Below are 25,365 nucleotides of genomic sequence, written 5' to 3' on the forward strand. Positions count from 1 at the left end.
TTTTTTGTTGAAATACTGTATTTTCATATTTCTCTCCACCCTTTGATACGTCCTGAAGTGACAAAGTTGAAATCAGAATCACAATGACATCATGGGCAAACAAAGTGGTGATTCGAATAAAACTTTATTGACTTCGAGTCCAGACGGTAAAAGGGACAAATTACAGGCTTTCTGAACCCGAAAAACTTTGAACTTTTTTTTGTTTTTGTTATTGTTGTTCTTTATTTTTCATCCATTTGGTACAATTTTTCGTACAAAAAACTACGTGCACCCTAAGTAATCAATTATGCAGCATTACAAACCACAAAAAAAATACCAGTTTTACATGATCAAATACTGCACATAGAAAACATTTACAAAGCATCAGGTATAAAAGTCCAGCTCCTTGTCTTTCCTTCAATCAGACAATCTGCTACACTTCGCTCTTTTCAAACTCACTATGTGAATGTCTCATGGAGTCTAGAAGAGAGTCCAAACCAATAAGTAAAGGGAAGTTCTGCAAATACCAGCCTTTAGACCCCAATGAGCCTTTAACCCCCCCCCCCCCACACACACCGCACCATGTTCCCTAAGAATCTACCTTTACAGTTGATAGCAGGGCAACATACATGTATGTGTGTGTGAATTAGTGTGGCTGAAGCATTTTAATCTAGATAATCGAAATAACCCAAAAAGATTATCAGAAACATTAACGTTGCTGTGACTTAAAAAATCAATAAAAAAGAATTCTGCAACGTTACCTCATTACATTGCTGCCTGTTTGAGAGGAGGTTCCCTGGCTGGGGACGTCCATGTGAAGGCTGTCTTTAAGGGGGTTTGCTACTGTGGTCTACAACATGGCTCTGGGAGATTCTCATCTGTCTTTTGTGACAGACAGTCAGAAGTTTATAGACAAAATGTCTGCTCAGGAACTTGTGCTGTGATTTAACGACGATTAGAACATTTGACAATGTTGACAAACAGCATTTACAGCAGCAGTAGTAAAATTAGAGAGAGAACCCCCCCCCCCCCCTCACAATATTCTTATCGTTGATGATGGAGACTGCACACCACTTGTTTCTTTGAGTTTAGGGTTCATCGTAAAAAAAAGTTCTCTGTTCTCAATTCATTGAGTGCTTCGGGAGTCAATGGTGCTGAGCATCTGAAAACAGTCAAATTTTGATATGATTTCTGCTGAACTAGATGTTATCAAGAGTTTGATTTAAATACTGCCTAGTGGTATTTTGTACGGTACTCTCAATAATGGACCAATGTTTTGTTCATCAATACTATGGCAACGTCTATGTTAAAATGTTCAACATCTATGTCATTGTTGTGATTTGTGAAAGGAGTTCACACTCTGTTGTGATGTTTGTTCTCATTGGAATAGAAAACAGTCAGAGGTATCTAGGCCAGCCCTACTAGTCAAGGTCTAACAGACATAACTAAGTCCTCTGACACAAGAACATGCGTTATTATTATTGGCAGAAGAAGAACTCTATATCAGTAGGATGGAAGACTAAATTAATGCTACAATTAAATACAATTGTTCATATTTCTTTCAATTCACAGATTTCCCCATGACACAGTGCCGAGTGCCTTCAGAAAGTGTTCACAACCCCGTTTCTTAGATTTCGTTTTTGTTACAGCCTGAATTTATTTTGTTTCACTGGCCTACACACAATAACCCCATAATGTCAAAGAGGAATTATGTTTTTAGAAATGTTTACAAATTAATAAACAATTAAAAGCCAATCTTGAGTCAATAAGTATTCCACCTCTTTGTTATGGTCTAAATCAATTCAGGAGTAAACAAGTCCCATAATAAGATGCATGGACTCTGTGTGTAATAATAGTGTTTAAACATCATTTTAAATGAATAATTAATCTCTGTACCCCACACATACAATTATCTGTAAGGTCTCTCAGTCGAGCAGTGAATTTCAAACACATCCACAAAGACCAGGGAGGTTTTCCAAGGCCTCACAAAGACCAGGGAGGTTTTCCAAGGCCTCACAAAGACCAGGGAGTTTTTCCAAGGCCTCGCAAAGCCCAGGGAGGTTTTCTAAGGCCTCACAAAGACCAGGGAGGTTTTCCAAGGCCTCACAAAGACCAGGGAGGTTTTCCAAGGCCTCACAAAGACCAGGGAGGTTTTCCAAGGCCTCACAAAGAAGGGCCCCTATTGGAAGATGGGTAAAAAAAGCAGACATTGATAACATTGAATATCCCTTTGAGCATGGGGAACTTTTTAATTACACTTTGGAGGGTGTTTCAATACACCCAGTCACTACAAAGATAAAGGGGTCCTTCCTAACTCAGTTGCCGGAGAGGAAGGAAACCACTCAGGGATTTCACCATGAGGTCAATGGTGACTTTAAAACAGTTACACAGTTTAATGGCTGTGATCGGAGAGAACTGAGGGTGGATCAACAACATTGTAGTTACTCCACAATATTGACTTAATGAAAAGAAGAAAGCCTAAACAGAATAAAAAAATTCAAAACATGCATCATGTGGCAAAGAAATTAGCTTTATGTCCTGAATACAAAGTGTTATGTTTAGGGTAAATCCAACACAAAACATCACTGAGTACAACTCTTCATATTTTCAAGCATGGTGGTGGCTGCATCATGTTATGGGTATGCTTGTCATCGGCAAAGACTAGGGAATTATTTTTGGGATAGAAATATACAAACTAGAGCTAAGCACAGGCAAAATCCTAGCACAGACACTGGGAGGCAAATTCACCTTTCAGCAGGACAATAACCTTAAACACAATGCCAAATATACACAGGAGTTGCTTACCAAGACGACATTGAATGTATCCGAGTGGCCTAGTTACAGTTTTGACTTAAATAGGCATGGAAATTTATGGCAAGACTTGAAAATGTCTGTCTAGCAATGGTCAACAACCAACTTGACAGAGTTTGAATAATAAAAATAAAATAATAATTAGAAAAAATTAGTACAATCCAGGTGTGTAAAACTCTTACCCAGAAAGACTCAGGGTACAATATTCTAACATGCATTGACTCAGGGGGTTGTGAATACTTATGTAAATGTGATATTTCTGTATTTAATTTTCAATACATTTGATAACATTTGTAAAAAAAATAAAAACGTATTTTCACTTTGCCATTATTGGTTATTGTGTGTCGATGGAAGAAATAAAAAATATTTATTCAGGCTGTAGAAAATGTAGAATCCGTCAACGGCTATGAGTATTTTCTGAAAGCTCTGTGTTTCTAAATGGATTAAATCATCATTATCGTCATCATATCGTTGTATCATTAAATACAATAAATTCTGTAACACTAGAAAATGTAGAATCCGTCAACGTTCCATAAGTATTTTCTGTAGGTTCTGTATCATATCGTTATATCATTAAATACAATAAATTCTTCAAAGTAACCATGCGGTATATATTGTAAGGTTTACTAAAGTACAAATGTGTATTAAATGTACACTTAATATCAACTTCATAAATAAAATGGTAAATTTATCTTGATTTAAAAAATAAATAAATAATACAAAATGTGTTAATTCAGTGGATCGGATATCGTCTAAATTCAACATGAAATAAATCACTACATTTGCCCAGATCATATGTCTTATTCATGCCTAGGTTAAAGGTCAAACCACAGAGCCTATTCTTGTTAAATAAATAACCAAAGATACAGTATAACAGCGACTGAACCGATACAGGTGAGTCAGCCTGGAGAAAAAGACTGCAGTGAAACGGCATAGAACAAACAGCTACACTATGGTGTCAGGATGAACAAATACATTCAGAAAACTACACATTTACAGAAATATACTTCAGTAACAGTATTTCAAGAAAAATACTTGTTTTGTTTACTTTTTAAAAAGGTGTTTTGTTCAAACTTTCAACCGTGTACCAGTGCTACAACAGTAGAGTAACGTCTCCTAACGAAAATAAGGCCACTGTAAACTGGACAAAGCCCTCATTTTTTTTAGACGAGAATATAAATACACATTTCCTCATCATCACCTTGCAGTCATAGTTCTATAACTCGTTCATCTAAAATTAATTTTCTCCCCTCATTTACAAACATAAAATGGCAGCATAATACTCATTAAAAGACAATACATTTGTAGATGGTTTCAGACATTAATAAACCAGTCGCTCAGAACACTGAGAAAAGTTCTAGAACATGTCTAAGTGAACATTCTAGAAGTGAGCAAGCTCGTGGACGGTTACATTTCAAGCAACAACAAAACAAAACAAAACAATGAAATAATCTCTATAAAAATGGCTCTTCTTTAACCACTGACAGGAGACATCGTCAGTGTATGGGGGAGACATTCACCACTTCACTGTGTAGTATCTTAAAGCTGTGGCTAAACAGACGCAGGAGAACACATCTGGCTCTTCAACATTGACAAAGCATATCTGCAAATAGTCAATATACCCCGTTCATTCTACCTCCCTGTTCAGGAGCATCAACATTCCGTCACATGCCAAGCCATGCACGGAAATACAAGCAAACAACCTGTAATTCCATCCACTTTTTCCCCTTTCTGATTGTCAGCATCTCTACTATGTCTCTCACGCACTCACACACATGCTTCTTCTCACTAAATCACTCTCATCAAACCCTGTGCTGACAATCAATTTTTGCTTGAATGAAGACATCAACAGTCTACAACCATCCATCCAGCTCCAAGGTGAAGTTTCCCCTGGGTACAGATCTAGGATCAGCTTCCCCTTCCCTAATCCTAACCTTAACCATTAGTGGGTGAAATGCTAAACTGAACCAAGATCAGCGTCTAGGAGCAACTTCACCCTACTCCCATTCAATCCATCTGGGGGTGCTAAGGTCATCCTTCTGACGAGGACTCTATGTCATGACGTCACCCAGCTCAACTCACTCACAAAGACCATCATCACCTTTCAGCAGAGATGCTCTACCTGATACATAAAACGCATTCCTTTAACAGTCCTGTTGCTTTACTTTACAGTCCTGTTGCTTTACTTTACAGTCCTGTTGCTTTACTTTACAGTCCTGTTGCTTTACTTTAACAGTCCTGTTGCTTTACTTTACAGTCCTGTTGCTTTACTTTACAGTCCTGTTGCTTTACTTTACAGTCCTGTTGCTTTACTTTACAGTCCTGTTGCTTTACTTTACAGTCCTGTTGCTTTACTTTACAGTCCTGTTGCTTTACTTTACAGTCCTGTTGCTTTACTTTACAGTCCTGTTGCTTTACTTTACAGTCCTGTTGCTTTACTTTACAGTCCTGTTGCTTTACTTTACAGTCCTGTTGCTTTACTTTACAGTTCTGTTGCTTTACTTTACAGTCATGTTGCTTTACTTTACAGTCCTGTTGCTTTACTTTAACAGTCCTGTTGCTTTACTTTACAGTCCTGTTGCTTTACTTTACAGTCATGTTGCTTTACTTTACAGTCCTGTTGCTTTACTTTACAGTCCTGTTGCTTTACTTTACAGTCCTGTTGCTTTACTTTACAGTCCTGTTGCTTCATTTTAACAGTCCTGTTGCTTCATTTTAACAGTCTTGGTGCTTTCAGTTAAGCCAGTTTTTCTGCATGGTACTTAATAAAAATTATTCAAAACATTTGTGTTACTGGTCCCAAAGAAACCCAATGTTTGACCATGTAAATGTAAGAATACACCAGGTGGACTGTAAAGTCAAATGAACCAACGTAACAATGCCTGACCACGTCTGCAACTCAGCATATATCAATGCTTGGGTTTTCTACTAACAGGTAATTGTGCCACAACTCGAGTGAAGTAGAATTTACAGGTGGCCCTAATAACAAATAACTACACATTCTTCAGTAGCTGACATATGACCTTTGGCCCTTCTTTCTGACCTTTGAATTAATAAACATCACATAGTTCAAGCAATACATATAATTACTTGATGACAGCTTTGCAGACTCGTTTGACTTTTGACTGGTACTATACATTCACACTCTTCCTCTTTTCAAACTTCTCAAGTTCTGTTGTGAAAATTGTGTAGCTACTAGCTACTCAATATATATTTATGGGAGCCATGCAACCTCATACGAGTTCCCAAACATGTCAATCACAAAATATCTATAGAGACATTTTCAATAGTTCAATGGGACTAAAGATCCAGCTGGTCTTCTTGTTTTCATTTAAACAGTTTTAAAGTTATTTCAAATAGAAGTTTCGTTGCGTTTGTCTTTTTCCTTTCCTCTCCTCTTTCCAATAAACATATTTGTGTTTCTATCAGCAGTCACTCATGCATTTCGTTGAAGAAAACACATACAAATACATCATGCCAGCTGTCCACATAATATATATATATATATAAATAAATAAAGTACATTTAAAACTACTTCATAAACATGACAGTACATTATTCACTGATTGAGAGAAAAAGTGCTCCATAGCCCTGACTAAATATAACGATCCACACTTAACGGTAAAGTGCTGACAAAACAGTGAGATAAGACATTTGATAAGAATGTCAAATGCTATTCTAGAACAGAGTTTAAAGTGTTCCCGGAATGTCTTTGTCTGTCTCTCTCAACAGCAGGTTCCAATGGCCAGAGTCTACAGAATCTCTCTCAACAGCAGGTTCCAATGGCCAGAGTCTACAGAATCTCTCTCAACAGCAGGTTCCAATGGCCAGTGTCTACAGAATCTCTCTCCACAGCAGGTTCCAATGGCCAGAGTCTGCAGAATCTCTCTCAACAGCAGGTTCCAATGGCCAGAGTCTACAGAATCTCTCTCAACAGCAGGTTCCAATGGCCAGAGTCTACAGAATCTCTCTCAACAGCAGGTTCCAATGGCCAGAGTCTACAGAATCTCTCTCAACAGCAGGTTCCAATGGCCAGAGTCTACAGAATCTCTCTCAACAGCAGGTTCCAATGGCCAGAGTCTACAGAATCTCTCTCAACAGCAGGTTCCAATGGCCAGTATCTAAAGAATGTCTCTCCACAGCAGGTTCCAATGGCCAGAGTCTCCAGAATCTCTCTCAACAGCAGGTTCCAATGGCCAGAGTCTACAGAATCTCTCTCAACAGCAGGTTCCAATGGCCAGTATCTACAGAATCTCTCTCAACAGCAGGTTCCAATGGCCAGAGTCTACAGAATCTCTCTCCACAACAGGTTCCAATGGCCAGAGTCTACAGAATCTCTCTCAACAGCAGGTTCCAATGGCCAGTGTCTCCAGAATCTCTCACCACAACAGGTTCCAATGGCCGGTATCTACAGAACCACTAAAGATTGTTTACGGTATGCCAGCCTTCATCTTAAATGGGCATGTTTGGTCTCAATGATATTCCTCTTGGTCACAAAATAAAAGCTACTACGTAAAGAATTCATTATTTGTTGCATGTGCAATGGCGCCATGAAAGCATGTGATAAATTTAACTCTGAACTGAAATTCAGTCAATCAACAGCGATAACAACATTTGTTGAAATATTTTTCATGATGGAAGTTTGGTCATTGCAGCCAACTAGCATAGGACATTAGAAACATTGAGTACATTTACATGCACACAAATAATGTGATATTAAATTTTTTATGTTTTATTTAACTAGGCAAGTCAGTTAAGAACAAATTCTTATTTTCAATGACGGCCTATCGGGGAACAGTGGGTTAACTGCCTTGTTCAGGGGGCGACATTATTTTTTACCTCGTCAGTTCGGGGATTGAATCCAGCAACCTTTCAGTTACTGGCCCAACGGTCTAACCACTAGGCTACCTGCTCTAACCACTAGGATACCTGCTCTAACCACTAGGCTACCTGCTCTAACCACTAGGCTACCTGCTCTAACCACTAGGCTACCTGCTCTAACCACTAGGATACCTGCTCTAACCACTAGGCTACCTGCTCTAACCACTAGGCTACCTGCTCTAACCACTATGCTACCTGCCTCTAACCACTAGACTACCTGCTCTAACCACTAGGCTACCTGCTCTAACCACTAGGCTACCTGCTCTAACCACTAGGCTACCTGCCTCTAACCACTAGGCTACCTGCTCTAACCACTAGGCTACCTGCTCTAACCACTAGTCTACCTGCTCTAACCACTAGGCTACCTGCTCTAACCACTAGGCTACCTGCTCTAACCACTAGGCTACCTGCTCTAACCACTAGGATACCTGCTCTAACCACTAGGCTACCTGCTCTAACCACTAGGCTACCTGCTCTAACCACTAGGCTACCTGCTCTAACCACTAGGATACCTGCTCTAACCACTAGGCTACCTGCTCTAACCACTAGGCTACCTGCTCTAACCACTATGCTACCTGCCTCTAACCACTAGACTACCTGCTCTAACCACTAGGCTACCTGCTCTAACCACTAGGCTACCTGCTCTAACCACTAGGCTACCTGCCTCTAACCACTAGGCTACCTGCTCTAACCACTAGGCTACCTGCTCTAACCACTAGTCTACCTGCTCTAACCACTAGGCTACCTGCTCTAACCACTAGGCTACCTGCTCTAACCACTAGGATACCTGCTCTAACCACTAGGCTACCTGCTCTAACCACTAGGCTACCTGCTCTAACCACTAGGCTACCTGCTCTAACCACTAGGATACCTGCTCTAACCACTAGGCTACCTGCTCTAACCACTAGGCTACCTGCTCTAACCACTATGCTACCTGCCTCTAACCACTAGACTACCTGCTCTAACCACTAGGCTACCTGCTCTAACCACTAGGCTACCTGCTCTAACCACTAGGCTACCTGCCTCTAACCACTAGGCTACCTGCTCTAACCACTAGGCTACCTGCTCTAACCACTAGTCTACCTGCTCTAACCACTAGGCTACCTGCTCTAACCACTAGGCTACCTGCTCTAACCACTAGGCTACCTGCTCTAACCACTAGGCTACCTGCTCTAACCACTAGGCTACCTGCCTCTAACCACTAGACTACCTGCTCTAACCACTAGGCTACCTGCACTAACCACTAGGCTACCTTCCACCCCAAAAAGTATTGCCCGAACAGATGCCATATTCAACTCATTATGGCAGAAGGCCGAGTATGGAAAAAGCATGTAAACACATTACTCTGCTTATCTTAATCGGTGTACGGTTAAAATCGAAGTAAGCATTTGCTGATTTTCTGAGCAAACGTTCAAATTATTGGGACGTGTAAACAGCTGAATCAGCGTTCCGGCTGTGTATTTGATCTGCCAGCAGCTCAAGCCCTCCTTTTATGTTTGAGTGAACACAGAAAAACCTATGTAGTAGTATGTATCATCTTACAAATGGTTTTGACATACAAACGTTATATGTCCATGCTCAGAATCAAATAGGCTTTTGCAAAAATAACCCGGTTGCTCTGGTAGAATGATTATTTGGATTGGAAATGTTTCTGTTCTTATCAAAAATCTCACCGTCTGATTTCAGATGTGTCCATGTAAATATTTAAACAAACTATTATATTAATCTGATTTATTCACAATAATCACATGATTGTGTGCGTGTAGCAGCAGTCAATAAGAAATTAGAGAGGGCTGATTTAAGAAGAGGTATAAGAGTCCTGGCCAATAAGAGATCGGTGTGCCAGATCCCATGATGATTTGCGAAACTGTTGACCAGGAGAAATGTCCATATTCAGCAAATGAGATCACAATACACTTCGAGTTTGAGCTTGTGCAGGAACCAATCAGACGTCATCTACTGTTTGAACAGGAACTAATTAGATGGCATCTACTGGTTGAACAGGAACCAATCAGACGTCATCTACTGGTTGAACAGGAACTAATTAGACGGCATCTACTGTTTGAACAGGAACCAATCAGACGTCATCTACTGTTTGAACAGGAACTAATCAGACACCATCTACTGGTTGAACAGGAACTAATTAGATGGCATCTACTGGTTGAACAGGAACCAATCAGACGTCATCTACTGGTTGAACAGGAACTAATTAGATGGCATCTACTGGTTGAACAGGAACCAATCAGACGCCATCTACTGGTTGTTGAAGGTACTTGATAATACAATATATATCTGTGCTGCTGGGGTTTACATTGCTGAGAGAACAGTGACGTGACCACATAACCTCAGGGGCTAATGTTGACCCAGGTGGCAGTCAGTACCCATTAATCAGACACAGGCCTATGTGTTTTTGGGGGACATCCATGCATGGGTGTGTCCTGGGAGTGAGATCCTACCACGGACATCAGAAAGACTTCTATCTTACCAATGCTTCCCACTTCATAATTACGGTCAGAAACAGGAAGTGAAGATAAGAAACTTAAACAGGAAATCAAGAGGAAGTTGATACAAAAGGTTCTTGTCTGTACAGTAGACATGTTGTGGGGCAGAAGCAAACAGTATCTGGGATATGAAGTCCAGTGTGGTTCGCACTAACAGGGTCTACAATGACCGACGACTATAGCCCAGACTACCCAGAAGCCTTTGAGTTCAACGCTCTTGAGGAAGGAGGAGAATGATTCCTGTCAGTTTGTCAGTTGGTCCTCCTGTGTCCCACAATGCCGCTTGTTTTACGAGAGATTGCTGGTAGGTTTGGAATTAGTTTGTTCTGTATGGAAATGATGTCCCTCCATCTCCTAAAACTCGAGTGTTGAGTGTTACGTTCTTCATGTTCTTTAGACAGTGACTGATTAGCTAAATAAATAAAGTAGCATCTATATATCTGATTAGAGTCTTAAAGGCAAACAAAAACCACACAAAAAAACGTTAAAATGTCTCAATAAGGGTTGCAAGCAAACGTGTAGGATGCAGCCAACACACACATGAACACACATCTCTATACTGTATCTATCTAACATCTATATACTTATTAACTCTGGCTTGTGGAAATTAGAAGATTAGCGCTGCTACCTCACATAATAATAGTGATTATGTGAACATCCTGTCGATTTGTGTTTAATAACGTGGCCTTTCTTTCTCATGTCCAGCCTGTGTGTGTTTAGAGGAGCTAAAACACAATGTTTACATTCCTCCTAACTCATAGACTCTGCTACTTACGTAGATATTGTATTCTATCTAACTCATAGACTCTGCTACTTATCAGTACGTAGATATTGTATTCCATCTAACTCATAGACTCTGCTACTTATCAGTACGTAGATATTGTATTCCATCTAACTCATAGACTCTGCTACTTATCAGTACGTAGATATTGTATAACTAGCACTCCTGATAGTAACAATAAAAATTGCTTTGGTTTTAAAAAATAAAGTAGTTTTTCTTCTTAGTTTGGCATAGAGAGTTTAAAAACTGGTTTCGGAACGACCTGACCCTGGGATGAGAAGTAGTGCCTTGACTTGTGTCCCAAATGGCACCCTTTTCCCTTGGCTCCTGTCAGTAGTAGTTAACTATATAGGGAATAGGCTGCCATTTTGGGACACAGCCTTGGAATTCTGGGATCAGGGAATGTCGAATGGGGCATCCACTAGATGGGACAGGGATCTGAGACGGGACAGGGATTCTGAGATGGGACAGGGATTCTGAGACGGGACAGGGATTCTGAGACGGGACAGGGATTCTGAGATGGGACAGGGATTCTGAGATGGGACAGGGATTCTGAGATGGGACAGGGATTCTGAGACGGGACAGGGATTCTGAGACGGGACAGGAGGCAGGAGGCAGGGGGCAGGGGACAGGGATTCTGAGAGGGTACAGGGATTCTGAGATGGGACAGAGATTCTGAGATGGGACAGGGATTCTGAGACGGGACAGGGGGCAGGGGACAGGGATTCTGAAATGGGACAGGGGACAGGGGACAGGGATTCTGATATTGGGCAGATATTCTGAGACGGGACAGGAGGCAGGGGACAGGGATATTGGGCAGTAAGTAACGCTACTATAATGCTATGTTCTGGTAAATCATGTTATCTGACGTAGTTATGGGGATGGATCTGAGGATCTGTGTGTGTGTGTGTACTATATAGTACTCTCTGTCTAGCTACAGGAGGGGCTGGTGGCACAGCTCTCCAGTGAGGACTGGGACAGTCGTCGTGTGAGGGGTCCGATGTCAGCCAGAGACGAGGTGGGGAACAGCTTGTACCATCCGCTCACCGTGGCACCAAGGTCCAACTCATCCAGCATGATCTGAGCCATGCCCATGAAGCACTTGTGGTCCATCCGCCCATAGTCACCCCACACAATCACCTGGGAGAGAGAGAGAGGGTGGGAGAGAGAGAGGGGGGTGGGGGAGAGAGAGGGGGGGTGGGAGAGAGAGAGAGAGAGAGAGAGAGAGAGAGAGAGAGAGAGAGAGAGAGAGGGGGGGGGGGGGGGGGGTGGGGGAGAGGAGAGAGAGAGAGAGAGAGAGAGAGAGAGAGAGAGAGAGAGAGAGAGAGAGAGAGAGGGAGAGAGAAGGAGAGAGAGAGAGAGAGAAGGAGATGGAGAGAGAGAGGGGGTGGGGGAGAGAGAGGGGGGGGTGGGAGAGAGAGAGAGAGAGAGAGAGAGAGGGGGGGGGGTGGGGTAGAGAGAGGGAGAGAGAGAGAGAGAGAGAGGGAGAGAGAAGGAGAGAGAGAGAGAGAGAGAGGGAGAGAGAGAGAGAGAGAGAGGGGTATTGTGATGTCATTATGGGGTATTGTGATGCCATTATGGGGTATTGTGATGTCATTATGGGGTATTGTGATGTCATTATGGGGTATTGTGATGTCATTATGGGGTATTGTGATGTCATTATGGGTTATTGTGTGTAGATTGATGAGGTAAAACATATAATTTAATCCATTTTAGAATGAGGCTGTAACGTAGAAAAAAATCCAGGGGTCTGAACACTTTCCGAATGAACTATAAGTCATTAAATACAGATCTAGTAGTGAAAGACAATATATCTGGCCATGTAAGATGAACACATGGAGTTCTCAAATTACTAGATCATATTATATAATTAATATAGGTATTAACCTGGAGGACTTTGGCCTGAGGACTCTCTTCAAACAGCAGGGCCTGTTGGTAGGACGGGTCTAGAGTCTTCTTCACCACTCTGGTCTTCTTCTTAGCCAGACACGCCCCATTCTCCAACACATACACCTTCACGTAGGTCGCTGCAGGAAATTTATGCTGGAAATGAACCTCTGTGACTGGTCAGGATGAACAATAAAGTTTTTTTCTATTCAAATCTACCCTGTGACTAGTCCGTGCACAAGAAATGAACAACAAGTTATTTTAATTCAAATTTGATGTGCGTCAGTGAGATCAGTGTTAATTTAGGGTGAATCACCTACAGATGTTTAAAAAAACTGCGTTTCCACCAGATGACTTGTTGTGGAGGGGGGTGGGGGGGGGAGGGGGGAGGGGGGTGGTTCCTCATGATTCACCAGAGAGCCTTTTGGTACAAAGATACAGTGCTCAAGCAGAGAACATAAAAATTATAATGAAAAATAAATGGTGGAACGATCCAAAGTGATACGCTACTAAAATATTGCACAGAAAAAGGTATTTTGTTTGCTTCTAAACACGGTTATCAAGTCAAGCGTTTCATTTAACTGTAAAAACGACTCATGTCATCTACAGATTGGAATGTCCACAGTGCAAGGTGTTCTACATTTGGACGGACAAAGAAACGCCTTCAAGAAAGCTTAGCGGGGAAACAAGTACGTCACACGGGGAGCCAATGACGATTACCCCATGGCAAGGCACCATGGCAACCGTGCCTCCCTACAAGCTATGGGTATAGATCACATTCCGGCCTCAATTAGAGAATGGGTGGGCCTCAGGGGTCTAAGGCACTGCAATGCTTGAGGCATCACTACAGATCCGACTTCGATCCCGGGCTGTTTCTCAACCCGGCCACGACCGGGAGAACCGGTAAGGCGATGCACAATTGGCCCAGCGCCGCCTGGGATAAAGGAGCGTTTTGGCCGGCCGGGATGTCCTTGTCCCATTGCGCTCTAGTGACTCCTGTGGTGGGCCGGGCGCGACGCACACTGACACGGTCGCCAGGTGCACGGTGTTTCCTCCGACACATTTGTGCGGCTGGCTTCTGGGTTAAGCGAGCATTGTGTCAAGAAGCAGTGCGGCATGGCTGGCTTGTGTTTCCGGAGGACGCCTGGCTCTCGACCTTCGCCATTCTCCTGAGTCTCTACGGGAGTTGCAGTGATGAGACAAGACTGTAACTACCAATTGGATTCCACAAAATTGGGGAAGAAAAAAAAAGTTTTAAAAAAAGATTTAAAAAAAAGATTTATTTAATTTAAAATGTATGTCTCGTGGCAGTACTTTGCTCACCCCCCTTGGGATGGAGGTAAGGAGGGGCTAAGGAGGGGCTAGAGGGGGGGGTAAGGAGGGGCTAGAGGGGGTTAAGGAGGGATGGAGCGTGGTAAGGAGGGATAGAGGGAGGTAAGGAGGGGCTAGAGAGAGTTAACGAGGGGCTAGAGGGGGTAAGGAGGGGCTAGAGGGGGGTAAGGGTGGGCTAGAGGGAGGTAAGGGGGGGCTAGAGTGAGGTAAGGAGGGGCTAGAGGGGGGTAAGGAGTGGCTAGAGGGGGGGTAAGGAGTGGCTAGAGGGGGGGTAGGGAGGGGCTAGAGGGGGTAAGGAGGGGCTAGAGGGGGGTAAGGAGGGATGGAGGGGGTAAGGAGGGGCTAGAGGGGGGTAAGGAGAGGCTAGAGGGGGGTAAGGAGGGGCTAGAGGGAGGTAAGGGGGGGCTAGAGGGAGGTAAGGAGGGATAGAGGGAGGTAAGGAGGGATGGAGGGAGGTAAGGGGGGCTAGAGGGGGGTAAGGGTGGGCTAGAGGGAGGTAAGGGGGGCTAGAGTGAGGGTAAGGAGGGGCTAGTGGGGGTAAGGAGGGGCTAGAGGGGGGTAAGGAGGGCTAGAGGGGGTAAGGAGGGGCTAGAGGGGGGTAAGGGTGGCCTAGAGGGAGGTAAGGGGGGGCTAGAGTGAGGTAAGGAGGGGCTAGAGGGGGGTAAGGAGGGGCTAGAGGGGGGTAAGGAGGGGGCTAGAGGGGGGTAAGGAGGGATGGAGGGAGGTAGGGAGGGGCTAGAGGGGGGTAAGGAGGGGCTAGAGGGAGGTAAGGAGGGGCTAGAGAAGGGTAAGGAGGGATGGAGGGAGGTAGGGAGGGGCTAGAGGAGGTAAGGAGGGGCTAGATGGGGGTAAGGAGGGGGCTAGAGAGAGGTAAGGAGGGGCTAGAGGGAGGTAAGGAGGGCCTAGAGGGTGGTAGGAGGGGCTAGATGGGGGTAAGGAGGGGCTAGAGGTAGGTAAGGGGGGCTAGAGGGGGGTAAGGAGGGATAGAGGGAGGTAAGGAGGGGCTAGAGGGAGGTAAGGAGGGGCTAGAGGGTGGTAAGGAGGGGCTAGATGGGGGTAAGGAGGGGTGGAGGGAGGTAAGGAGGGGCTAGAGGGAGGTAAGGAGGGGCTAGAGGGTGGTAAGGAGGGGCTAGATGGGGGTAAGGAGGGGCTAGAAGTAGGTAAGGGGGGGGCTAGAGGGGGTAAGGAGGGATGGAGGGAGGTAGGGAGGGGGCTAGAGGGGGTAAAGAGGGGCTAGAGGGGGGTAAAGAGGGGCTAGAGGGGGGTAAGGAGGGGCTAGAGGGGGGGTAAGGAGGGCCAGCGAGAGGAAAGGAGGGATGGAGGTAGGTAGGTAAGGAATGATAGAGGGAGGTAAGGAGGAGATATATGGAGGTAAGGAGGGGCTAGAGGGGGGTAAGGAGGGGATATAGGGAGGTAAGGAGGGGATATAGGGAGGTAAGGAGGGATAGAGGGGGGTAAGGAGGGGATATAGGGAGGTAAGGAGGGGATATAGGGAGGTAAGGAGGGGATATAGGGAGGTAAGGAGGGATAGAGGGGGGTAATGAGGGGATATAGGGAGGTAAGGAGGGGATATAGGGAGGTAAGGAGGGGATATAGGGAGGTAAGGAGGGATAGAGGGGGGTAATGAGGGGATTATAGGGAGGTAAGGAGGGGATATAGGGAGGTAAGGAGGGGATATAGGAGGTAAGGAGGGGATATAGGGAGGTAAGGAGGGGATAGAGGGAGGTAAGGAGGGATAGAGGGGATACAGACACACACAGGGACATGTCTCACATCCAAAAGAAGATGGAGAGCCTATAGCTTAGGTCCTTCCTCCTCCCTCTACTCGTAGGTGATTGGGTAAAACAGGGGACCGCCTTAAACAGCTAAACTAAAGGGAACGTTTTGGGATTTTCAAACTACAGGCCACTAAGTACCCTGGTTTAAATGGAGATATGGATTTCTCAACATTCAAGTTGGGTCTTTGTGGTCCCTTCGCTGTCATCTTGTGGACACATTGCCCTCTGCCATTATTGGACTGCTGTGGTCCATGTTGGCTGTGATCTAGTGTACTATAAAATGCTTGTCTCTCCAACTCTCACCGTTTTGCCCTCCTAGTCAAGGCTAGGACTACTTAGTCGTGTCTAATAGCTCTAATACTTTAAACCTTAATATGCATTTCGATAACATATCTATTTCACTTCTGAATGTATTCTGGAATCACTCCCTCTTCAATCAGGGTTGATTGGAAAAAATAAAAAAAATTAAAAGAAGACATAGAATTATCGTATCTTTGAACTTCCTGACGAATGCCATGCAGCCAAAATTAGTTTTAAAATAACGGCATTTTAATTAATTTGATGAAGAGTCCTTTCTTTTTCATAAAGTTATGTAGGTTGTATTGTATTTGGTATGAACAATAAAGTTATGTAGGTTTGTATTGTATCTGGTATGAACAATAAAGTTATGTAGGTTTGTATTGTATCTGGTATGAACAATAAAGTTATGTAGGTTTGTATTGTATCTGGTATGAACAATAAAGTTATGTAGGTTTGTATTGTATCTGGTATGAACAATAAAGTTATGTAGGTTTGTATTGTACCTGGTATGAACAATAAAGTTATGTAGGTTTGTATTGTATCTGGTATGAACAATAAAGTTATGTAGGTTTGTATTGTATCTGGTATGAACAATAAAGTTATGTAGGTTTGTATTGTACCTGGTATGAACAATAAAGTTATGTAGGTTTGTATTGTATCTGGTATGAACAATAAAGTTAGGTAGGTTTGTATTGTACATGGTATGAACAATAAAGTTATGTAGGTTTGTATTGTACCTGGTATGAACAATAAAGTTATGTAGGTTTGTGTTGTACCTGGTATGAACAATAAAGTTATGTAGGTTTGTAATTGTACCTGTGATTAACAATAAAGTTATGTAGGTTTGTATTGCACCTCAAATGAACAATAAAGTTATGTAGGTTTGTATTGTAGCTGTGATTAACAATAAAGTTCTGAAGTTTTTTTTGAGTGCCTGGGATGATTAAATGAACAATAAAGTTCTGTAGTTTTGTGTTGTACCTGGGATGTTCTTTGACCCTGGTTTAGGGGTCAGTCCTCTGGCCTGGTTGATCTCCACCTCTAGCTGGCCTCCTCTGTCCACCATACCCACATGGATGTCACCTACAGGAGGAAAACACACACTCCTCATGTTTAGGGGCAGATGATTTTACTTAGCATGTAATCTGGCCAGGAAAAGCTCTGTGCCTAGTTAGAGGCCAGAACCCTTCTCCAGGTCAGATCAGAGGCCAGAACCCTTCTCCAGGTCAGATCAGAGGCCAGAACCCTTCTCCGGGTCAGATCAGAGGCCAGAACCCTTCTCCGGGTCAGATCAGAGGCCAGAATCCTTCTCCAGGTCAGATCAGAGGCCAGAACCCTTCTCCAGGTCAGAACCGAGGCCAGAACCCTTCTCCAGGTCAGATCAGAGGCCAGAACCCTTCTACGGGTCAGATCAGAGGCCAGAACCCTTCTCCTGGTCAGATCAGAGGCCAGAACCCTTCTCCAGGTCAGATCAGAGGGTCAGAACCCTTCTCTGGGTCAGATCAGGTTACATTCTGGCCATATTATCATGTCGTATCTGATCAGAAAGTGTAGTTTCAGCCTGCAGTACCACTGTTGATCAGCAGGGAGAGACAGAAAGCGTGTTCCACTGTTCTCACAATTATTTACCAGGTGATTTAGGCATAGAATACCCATATTTACATACCTTCATAAAATTAATTAAATATGTAGAGCCATCTCCATATTCATATACCACCTGGTATCTAATGTAGAGCCATCTCCATATTCACACACCACCTGGTATCTAATGTAGAGTCATCTCCATATTCATACACCACCTGGTATCTAATGTAGAGCCATCTCCATATTCATACACCACCTGGTATCTAATGTAGAGCCATCTCCATATTCATTCTCCACCTGGTATCTAATGTAGAGCCATCTCCATATTCATACACCACCTGGTATCTAATGTAGAGCCACCTCCATATTCACACACCACCTGGTATCTAATGTAGAGCCATCTCCATATTCACACACCACCTGGTATCTAATGTAGAGCCATCTCCATATTCATACACCACCTGGTATCTAATGTAGAGCCACCTCCATATTCACACACCACCTGGTATCTAATGTAGAGCCATCTCCATATTCACACACCACCTGGTATCTAATGTAGAGCCATCTCCATATTCACACACCACCTGGTATCTAATGTAGAGCCATCTCCATATTCACACACCACCTGGTATCTAATGTAGAGCCATCTCCATATTCACACACCACCTGGTATCTAATGTAGAGCCATCTCCATATTCATACACCACCTGGTATCTAATGTAGAGCCATCTCCATATTCACACACCACCTGGTATCTAATGTAGAGCCATCTCCATATTCATACACCACCTGGTATCTAATGTAGAGCCATCTCCATATTCATACACCACCTGGTATCTAATGTAGAGCCATCTCCATATTCACACACCACCTGGTATCTAATGTAGAGCCATCTCCATATTCATATACCACCTGGTATCTAATGTAGAGCCATCTCCATATTCACACACCACCTGGTATCTAATGTAGAGCCATCTCCATATTCATATACCACCTGGTATCTAATGTAGAGCCATCTCCATATTCATATACCACCTGGTATCTAATGTAGAGCCATCTCCATATTCACACACCACCTGGTATCTAATGTAGAGCCATCTCCATATTCACACACCACCTGGTATCTAATGTAGAGGCACCTCCATAGTCACACACCACCTGGTATCTAATGTAGAGCCATCTCCATATTCACACACCACCTGGTATCTAATGTAGAGCCATCTCCATATTCACACACCAGCTGGTATCTAATGTAGAGCCATCTCCATATTCATACACCACCTGGTATGTGACGATCAGCAAACACAGAGGGGGGAGGGGCTATGGTAATGGCGTCTTGGCATATATTAAGTTATCACATCACAGAAGCTGTTTTCAGACAGAGAGACTCCAATGATTGACTTACCCATGGAGGGTGTGGCTAGTGTCTGTCGGCCTACGATCTGGGCGGGGCCTAGTCCATCCAGAAAGTCACTAAACTGGCTCTCTGGACCCATGCGAGTGGGGGGGAAGATAAACCTAGAGAGAGAAAAAGAGAGAGTGAAAGGAATAGAATGAGTGATTGATGGATGGAATGGTGGTTTAATGATGTGGAGACAGTAGGGTAGCTGGAGACGGTTCGGGCTACGACATGGACTGAACCACAGCTGTAGCAGGCTGCTGGGTACAGGCAGGTACAACGCTCACGTACAGCAGTTACAGAACGAGTAATATATGAGTAGCGTACGTTCCGTCTGAGCTGTTGGAGTTGGTGCTGCCGTCGGTGGACTCCTTGCTGCCCTGTCGCGTGACCCGGTTCCTCATCTCCACAGCGATGCCCGTCTCCGTGCTCCGCCGGATCGTACCGCGCAGCTTCTTCACTCGTTCTTCTGGAGATGAGAGGACAGAGGTCAGGGGTTAGAAGTTAAAGGTTAGGGTTTCGAGGACCGATCAAGACCGTTCTGAAGACTTCTAGTAACTGTAGCTGACACTGAGTCACTTTATTATCTCTTCATTCTCTCTATATTCTCTCTTTATTCTCTCTATATTCTCTCTATATTCTCTCTATATTCTCTCTTCATTCTCCCTATATTCTCTCTATATTATCTCTGTATTGTCCCTATATTATCTCTGAATTGTCCCTATATTCTCTCTATATTATCTCTGTATTGTCCCTATATTCTCTCTATATTATCTCTGTATTGTCCCTACATTATCTCTGTATTGTCCCTATATTATCTCTGAATTGTCCCTATATTATCTCTGAATTGTCCCTATATTATCTCTGAATTGTCCCTATATTATCTCTGTATTGTCCCTATATTATCTCTGAATTGTCCCTATATTCTCTCTATATTCTCTGTAGGTTTAAGGAATATGTCAAGTCATAGTCAGCAGCTCTTAAATGGAACACCTGTAGTTCCCGGTATATGTCTTCAATTTATAATTACACACATAAACACACCAACAATTCTTCCGATAAGGCTTTTTACCGAGTTACAGTTAATATAAGGGAATGAGTCTATAGAAATAAATTCATTAGGTCCTAATCAATGGATTTCACATGACTGGGCAGTGTTTGGGCAGCCATGGTTGGGCCTGGGAGGGCACAGGCCTACTAACAGCCAATCAGAATCAGTTTTTCCCCACAAAGGGGGGGGGGGGGGGGGGGGGGCAGGTGAAGACGCCGAATGTGGAGGTCCTGAGGTGGCATTGTCTGTGGTTGTTCTTGGCAACAACCAATCACACCTTCCCTCAACACTTGAAACATGTGTGGCATTGCGTTGTGTGATGAATCTAAATTTAGAGTGGCCTTTTATTGTCCCCAGCACAAGGTGCACCTGTGTAATGATCATGCTGTTTAATCAGTTTCTTGATATGCCACACCTGTCAGGTGGATGGATTATCTTGGCAAAACAATGCTCACTAACAGGGCTGTAAACAAATTTGTGCACATCATTTGAGAGAAATAATATTTTTTTTGTGCGTATGGAACATTTTCTGGGATCTTTTATTTCAGCTGAGAAAACTTTGGACCTATTTCAATCCAAATAAAATAGTAAACAAATGATTCAATCAATGTTCAGTATAATAAAGGCTAACTTTATGCCTCGGTTGAAGGCTACACAGGTTCAGAGATTCTGTGTTAGGTATATTAGGGAGATGGACACACACACACACACACACACACACACGTACGGTTGACAAGTAAGCCTGCTGACACAGAGGTGTGATCACACAGTTTAGTAGTGTGTAGGCTCAAGCAATAGACACAACAGTTCCCATAAGATCCACTAGAGGCCTGTCCTCTACACTCACCCTGTCTTTCCCACCAAGTCTCTAACTCGTTCATTCTCTCTTTATTCTCTCTTTATTCTCTCTATACTCTCTCTATACTCTCTCTATATTCTCTCTATATCATCTCTATACTCTCTCTATATTCTCTCTATATTATCTCTATACTCTCTCTATATTCTCTCTATACTCTCTCTATATTCTCTCTATATCATCTCTATACTCTCTCTATATTCTCTCTATACTCTCTCTATATTCTCTCTATATTATCTCTATACTCTCTCTATACTCTCTCTATATTCTCTCTATATTATCTCTATATTATCTCTATACTCTCTCTATATTCTCTCTATATTATCTCTATATTATCTCTATACTCTCTCTATATTCTCTCTATATTATCTCTATACTCTCTCTATATTCTCTCTATACTCTCTCTTTATTCTCTCTATATTCTAACTTTAATCTCTCCATCTCCCCCACTCTCTTTTTCTCTCACACTCTCTCTCTCTCTCTATCTCTCTCTATCTCTCTCTCTCTCTCTCTCTCTCCCTCTCTCTCTCTCTCTCTCACACACACACACAAACATACCATAGCAAATCAACAATGGACAGGATTAATGTATGAGGAAGGAGGGAGGGTAAAGGAGGACTGTAAGGATGCTTCTACACCTGCATTGCTTGCTGTTTGGGGTTTTAGGCTGGGTTTCTGTACAGCACTTTGAGATATCAGCTGATGTACGAAGGGCTATATAAATAAATTTGATTTGAATTTGATTTAAGGAGAAAGTATTTACTGTAGGAGAAAAAAGTGAGAGCTGGCTCACTAACCCCCCAAGCAGCTTTCAGGGCATCTGGCACAGAGATGTCATTGAGGTGTGTAGGTGTGTGTCTCTCTCTCTCTCTCTCTCTCTCTCTCTCTGTGTGTGTGTGTGTGTGTGTGTTTGAGCCATTGAGGGTGATGTAAGCATAATTATGCCACACTCCATGTGATCTGCAGAGGTGTATCTCCCTGCTAGTTCTCTGTTTTGACTCCCTGGCTAGTTCTCTGTTTTGACTCCCTGGCTAGTTCTCTGTTTTGACTCCCTGGCTAGTTCTCTGTTGTATCTCCCTGCTAGTTCTCTGTTTTGACTCCCTGCTAGTTCTCTGTTTTGACTCCCTGCTAGTTCTCTGTTTTGACTCCCTGGCTAGTTCTCTGTTTTGACTCCCTGCTAGTTCTCTGTTTTGACTCCCTGCTAGTTCTCTGTTTTGACTCCCTGCTAGTTCTCTGTTTTGACTCCCTGGCTAGTTCTCTGTTTTGACTCCCTGGCTAGTTCTCTGTTTTGACTCCCTGCTAGTTCTCTGTTTTGACTCCCTGCTAGTTCTCTGTTTTGACTCCCTGCTAGTTCTCAGTTTTGACTCCCTGGCTAGTTCTCTGTTTTGACTCCCTGGCTAGTTCTCTGTTTTGACTCCCTGCTAGTTCTCTGTTTTGACTCCCTGCTAGTTCTCTGTTTTGACTCCCTGCTAGTTCTCTGTTTTGACTCCCTGCTAGTTCTCTGTTTTGACTCCCTGCTAGTTCTCTGTTTTGACTCCCTGCTAGTTCTCTGTTTTGACTCCCTGCTAGTTCTCTGTTTGACTCCCTGCTAGTTCTCTGTTTTGACTCCCTGGCTAGTTCTCTGTTTTGACTCCCTGCTAGTTCTCTGTTTTGACTCCCTGCTAGTTCTCTGTTTTGACTCCCTGGCTAGTTCTCTGTTTTGACTCCCTGCTAGTTCTCTGTTTTGACTCCCTGCTAGTTCTCTGTTTTGACTCCCTGGCTAGTTCTCTGTTTTGACTCCCTGGCTAGTTCTCTGTTTTGACTCCCTGCTAGTTCTCTGTTTTGACTCCCTGCTAGTTCTCTGTTTTGACTCCCTGGCTAGTTCTCTGTTTTGACTCCCTGGCTAGTTCTCTGTTTTGACTCCCTGCTAGTTCTCTGTTTTGACTCCCTGCTAGTTCTCTGTTTTGACTCCCTGCTAGTTCTCTGTTTTGACTCCCTGCTAGTTCTCTGTTTTGACTCCCTGCTAGTTCTCTGTTTTGACTCCCTGGCTAGTTCTCTGTTTTGACTCCCTGCTAGTTCTCTGTTTTGACTCCCTGGCTAGTTCTCTGTTTTGACTCCCTGGCTAGTTCTCTGTTTTGACTCCCTGCCAGTTCTCTGTTTTGACTCCCTGCTAGTTCTCTGTTTTGACTCCCTGCTAGTTCTCTGTTTTGACTCCCTGCTAGTTCTCTGTTTTGACTCCCTGCTAGTTCTCTGTTTTGACTCCCTGCTAGTTCTTTGTTTTGACTCCCTGCTAGTTCTCTGTTTTGACTCCCTGCTAGTTCTCTGTTTTGACTCCCTGGCTAGTTCTCTGTTTTGACTCCCTGGCTAGTTCTCTGTTTTATCTCTCTGGCTAACTCACAGCTGTCACATTCTCTCCCTCTCCTCTCCTCTCCTTCCCTCCCCCTTCATCCCTACACCCCCATGATATTATTTGAAGAGTAAAATGTATTTGAAACACACACAGTCAGCGGTAAGATGAAAAGAGCTAGCTATAAATACATGAACAGTAGGGTGTGCAGGTCCCCTGGGACTATACATAGGACTATAAAACACTGAGCCAGGTAATATACACACAACACACACACACATACACACGCTTAGAAACATACACACTTACAAGTTCAGAAACAAACACTCACATATGAGCAACAAGGAGGCAAAGGTTTGTTAGAATAAATACATGTAATATGAGTGTAACGCCGTTCTTCGTTTGTTGAAAGAGAGTCGGACCGAAATGCAGCGTGGTGGTTACTCATGTTTTTAATGAAAAAGTGACGGTACATGAAATAACGAATAAATACAAAAACAACAAACGGAACGTGAAACTTATTACAGCCTATCTGGTGAACACTACACAGAGACAGGAACAATCACCCCACGAAAGACAAAGTGAAACTCAGGCTACCTAAATACGGTTCCCAATCAGAGGCAACAAGAAACACCTGACTGATCGAGAACCGCCTCAGGCAGCCCAAACCTAACTAGACACACCCCTAATCAGCCGCGATCCCAAATACAACAAACCCCAATACGAAATACAACACGTAAACCCCTGTCACACCCTGGCCTGACCAAATATATAATGAAAACACAAAACACTAAGACCAATGCGTGACAATGATATATCAATATACACATTTAATATGATATATCAATGTACCAAACTCATTGTCTTTGAGCACCCGACAGTCAATGTCATAGCAACCAGACAACCCTGGTGACCGTAGCAACCGAGACAGGCTCAGGGACAAAAAATCTGAGGCTAAAAATACATATCCTTACACACACACACACACACGCGCACGCACACACACACACACACACACATCCACACCCACACAGAGTATTAGAGGCTAGGGGGAGGCAGTGGACCCTTGTGATTTAGAGAAGGGAGGCTAGGGGGAGATAGTGGACCCTGGTGATTTAGAGTATTAGAGATAAGGGGGAGAAAGTGGACCCTGGTGATTTAGAGAAAGGTAGGCTAGGGGGAGAAAGAGACATCGGGTGCACCTTGACATGGACGTAACTTGATGTAATGGTGACGGAACAAAACCTAATAGGTTATAATAGTGCTATTGTGATGTAGGCCTACTGTAAATGCTGTAGGTTCTCTGGTACAGCCCCCAACAGCTCCACTAGAGATTCTACAAATTCAACATCCAATGATGAGAGAGAGAGAGACTGTGGAAGAGAGAGACGAAGAGAGACGAAGAGAGAGGAGACAGAGAGAGAGAGCGAGATACAAAGAGAGATAGGGGAGAGAGGAGAGGAGAGGAGAGGAGAGGAGAGGAGAGGAGAGGAGAGGAGAGGAGAGGAGAGGAGAGGAGAGGGAGAGGAGAGGAGAGGAGAGGAGAGGAGAGGAGAGGAGAGGAGAGGAGAGGAGAGGAGAGGAGAGGAGAGGAGAGGAGAGGAGAGGAGGATCAGAGAGAGAGAGAGGAGACAGTACTGGAGGATCAGAGAGAGAGAGAGGAGACAGTACTGGAGGATCAGAGAGAGAGAGAGGAGAGGAGACAGTACTGGAGGATCAGAGAGAGAGAGAGGAGACAGCAGTGGAGGATCAGAGAGAGAGAGAGAGAGAGGAGACAGCAGTGGAGGATCAGAGAGGGAGAGAGAGAGAGAGGAGACAGTACTGGAGGATCAGAGAGAGAGAGAGGAGACAGTACTGGAGGATCAGAGAGAGAGAGAGGAGAGGAGACAGTACTGGAGG

At 43.7% G+C, this 25,365-nt stretch overlaps 1 protein-coding gene across 1 annotated transcript in view; it reads right to left on the reverse strand.

Annotated features, from left to right (window-relative positions):
• Positions 1-108: 108 nt before the first annotated feature.
• The window catches only part of LOC109883025 (regulating synaptic membrane exocytosis protein 3), an 87,992-nt gene continuing 62,735 nt past the window's right edge, over positions 109-25,365 (reverse strand). Inside the window, exons 3-7 of the mRNA XM_031795019.1 lie at positions 19,561-19,702; positions 19,240-19,352; positions 17,232-17,333; positions 12,841-12,980; positions 109-12,093 (exon numbers count right to left, since the gene is read on the reverse strand). Of these exons, the coding sequence (XP_031650879.1) occupies positions 11,884-12,093; positions 12,841-12,980; positions 17,232-17,333; positions 19,240-19,352; positions 19,561-19,702 (707 nt within the window). The 3' untranslated portion in view covers positions 109-11,883. The remainder of the gene's footprint in view (positions 12,094-12,840; positions 12,981-17,231; positions 17,334-19,239; positions 19,353-19,560; positions 19,703-25,365) is intronic.

This window comes from Oncorhynchus kisutch, linkage group LG17, assembly GCF_002021735.2.
Source record: "Oncorhynchus kisutch isolate 150728-3 linkage group LG17, Okis_V2, whole genome shotgun sequence".
In the NCBI taxonomy this organism is placed as follows: domain Eukaryota; kingdom Metazoa; phylum Chordata; class Actinopteri; order Salmoniformes; family Salmonidae; genus Oncorhynchus; species Oncorhynchus kisutch.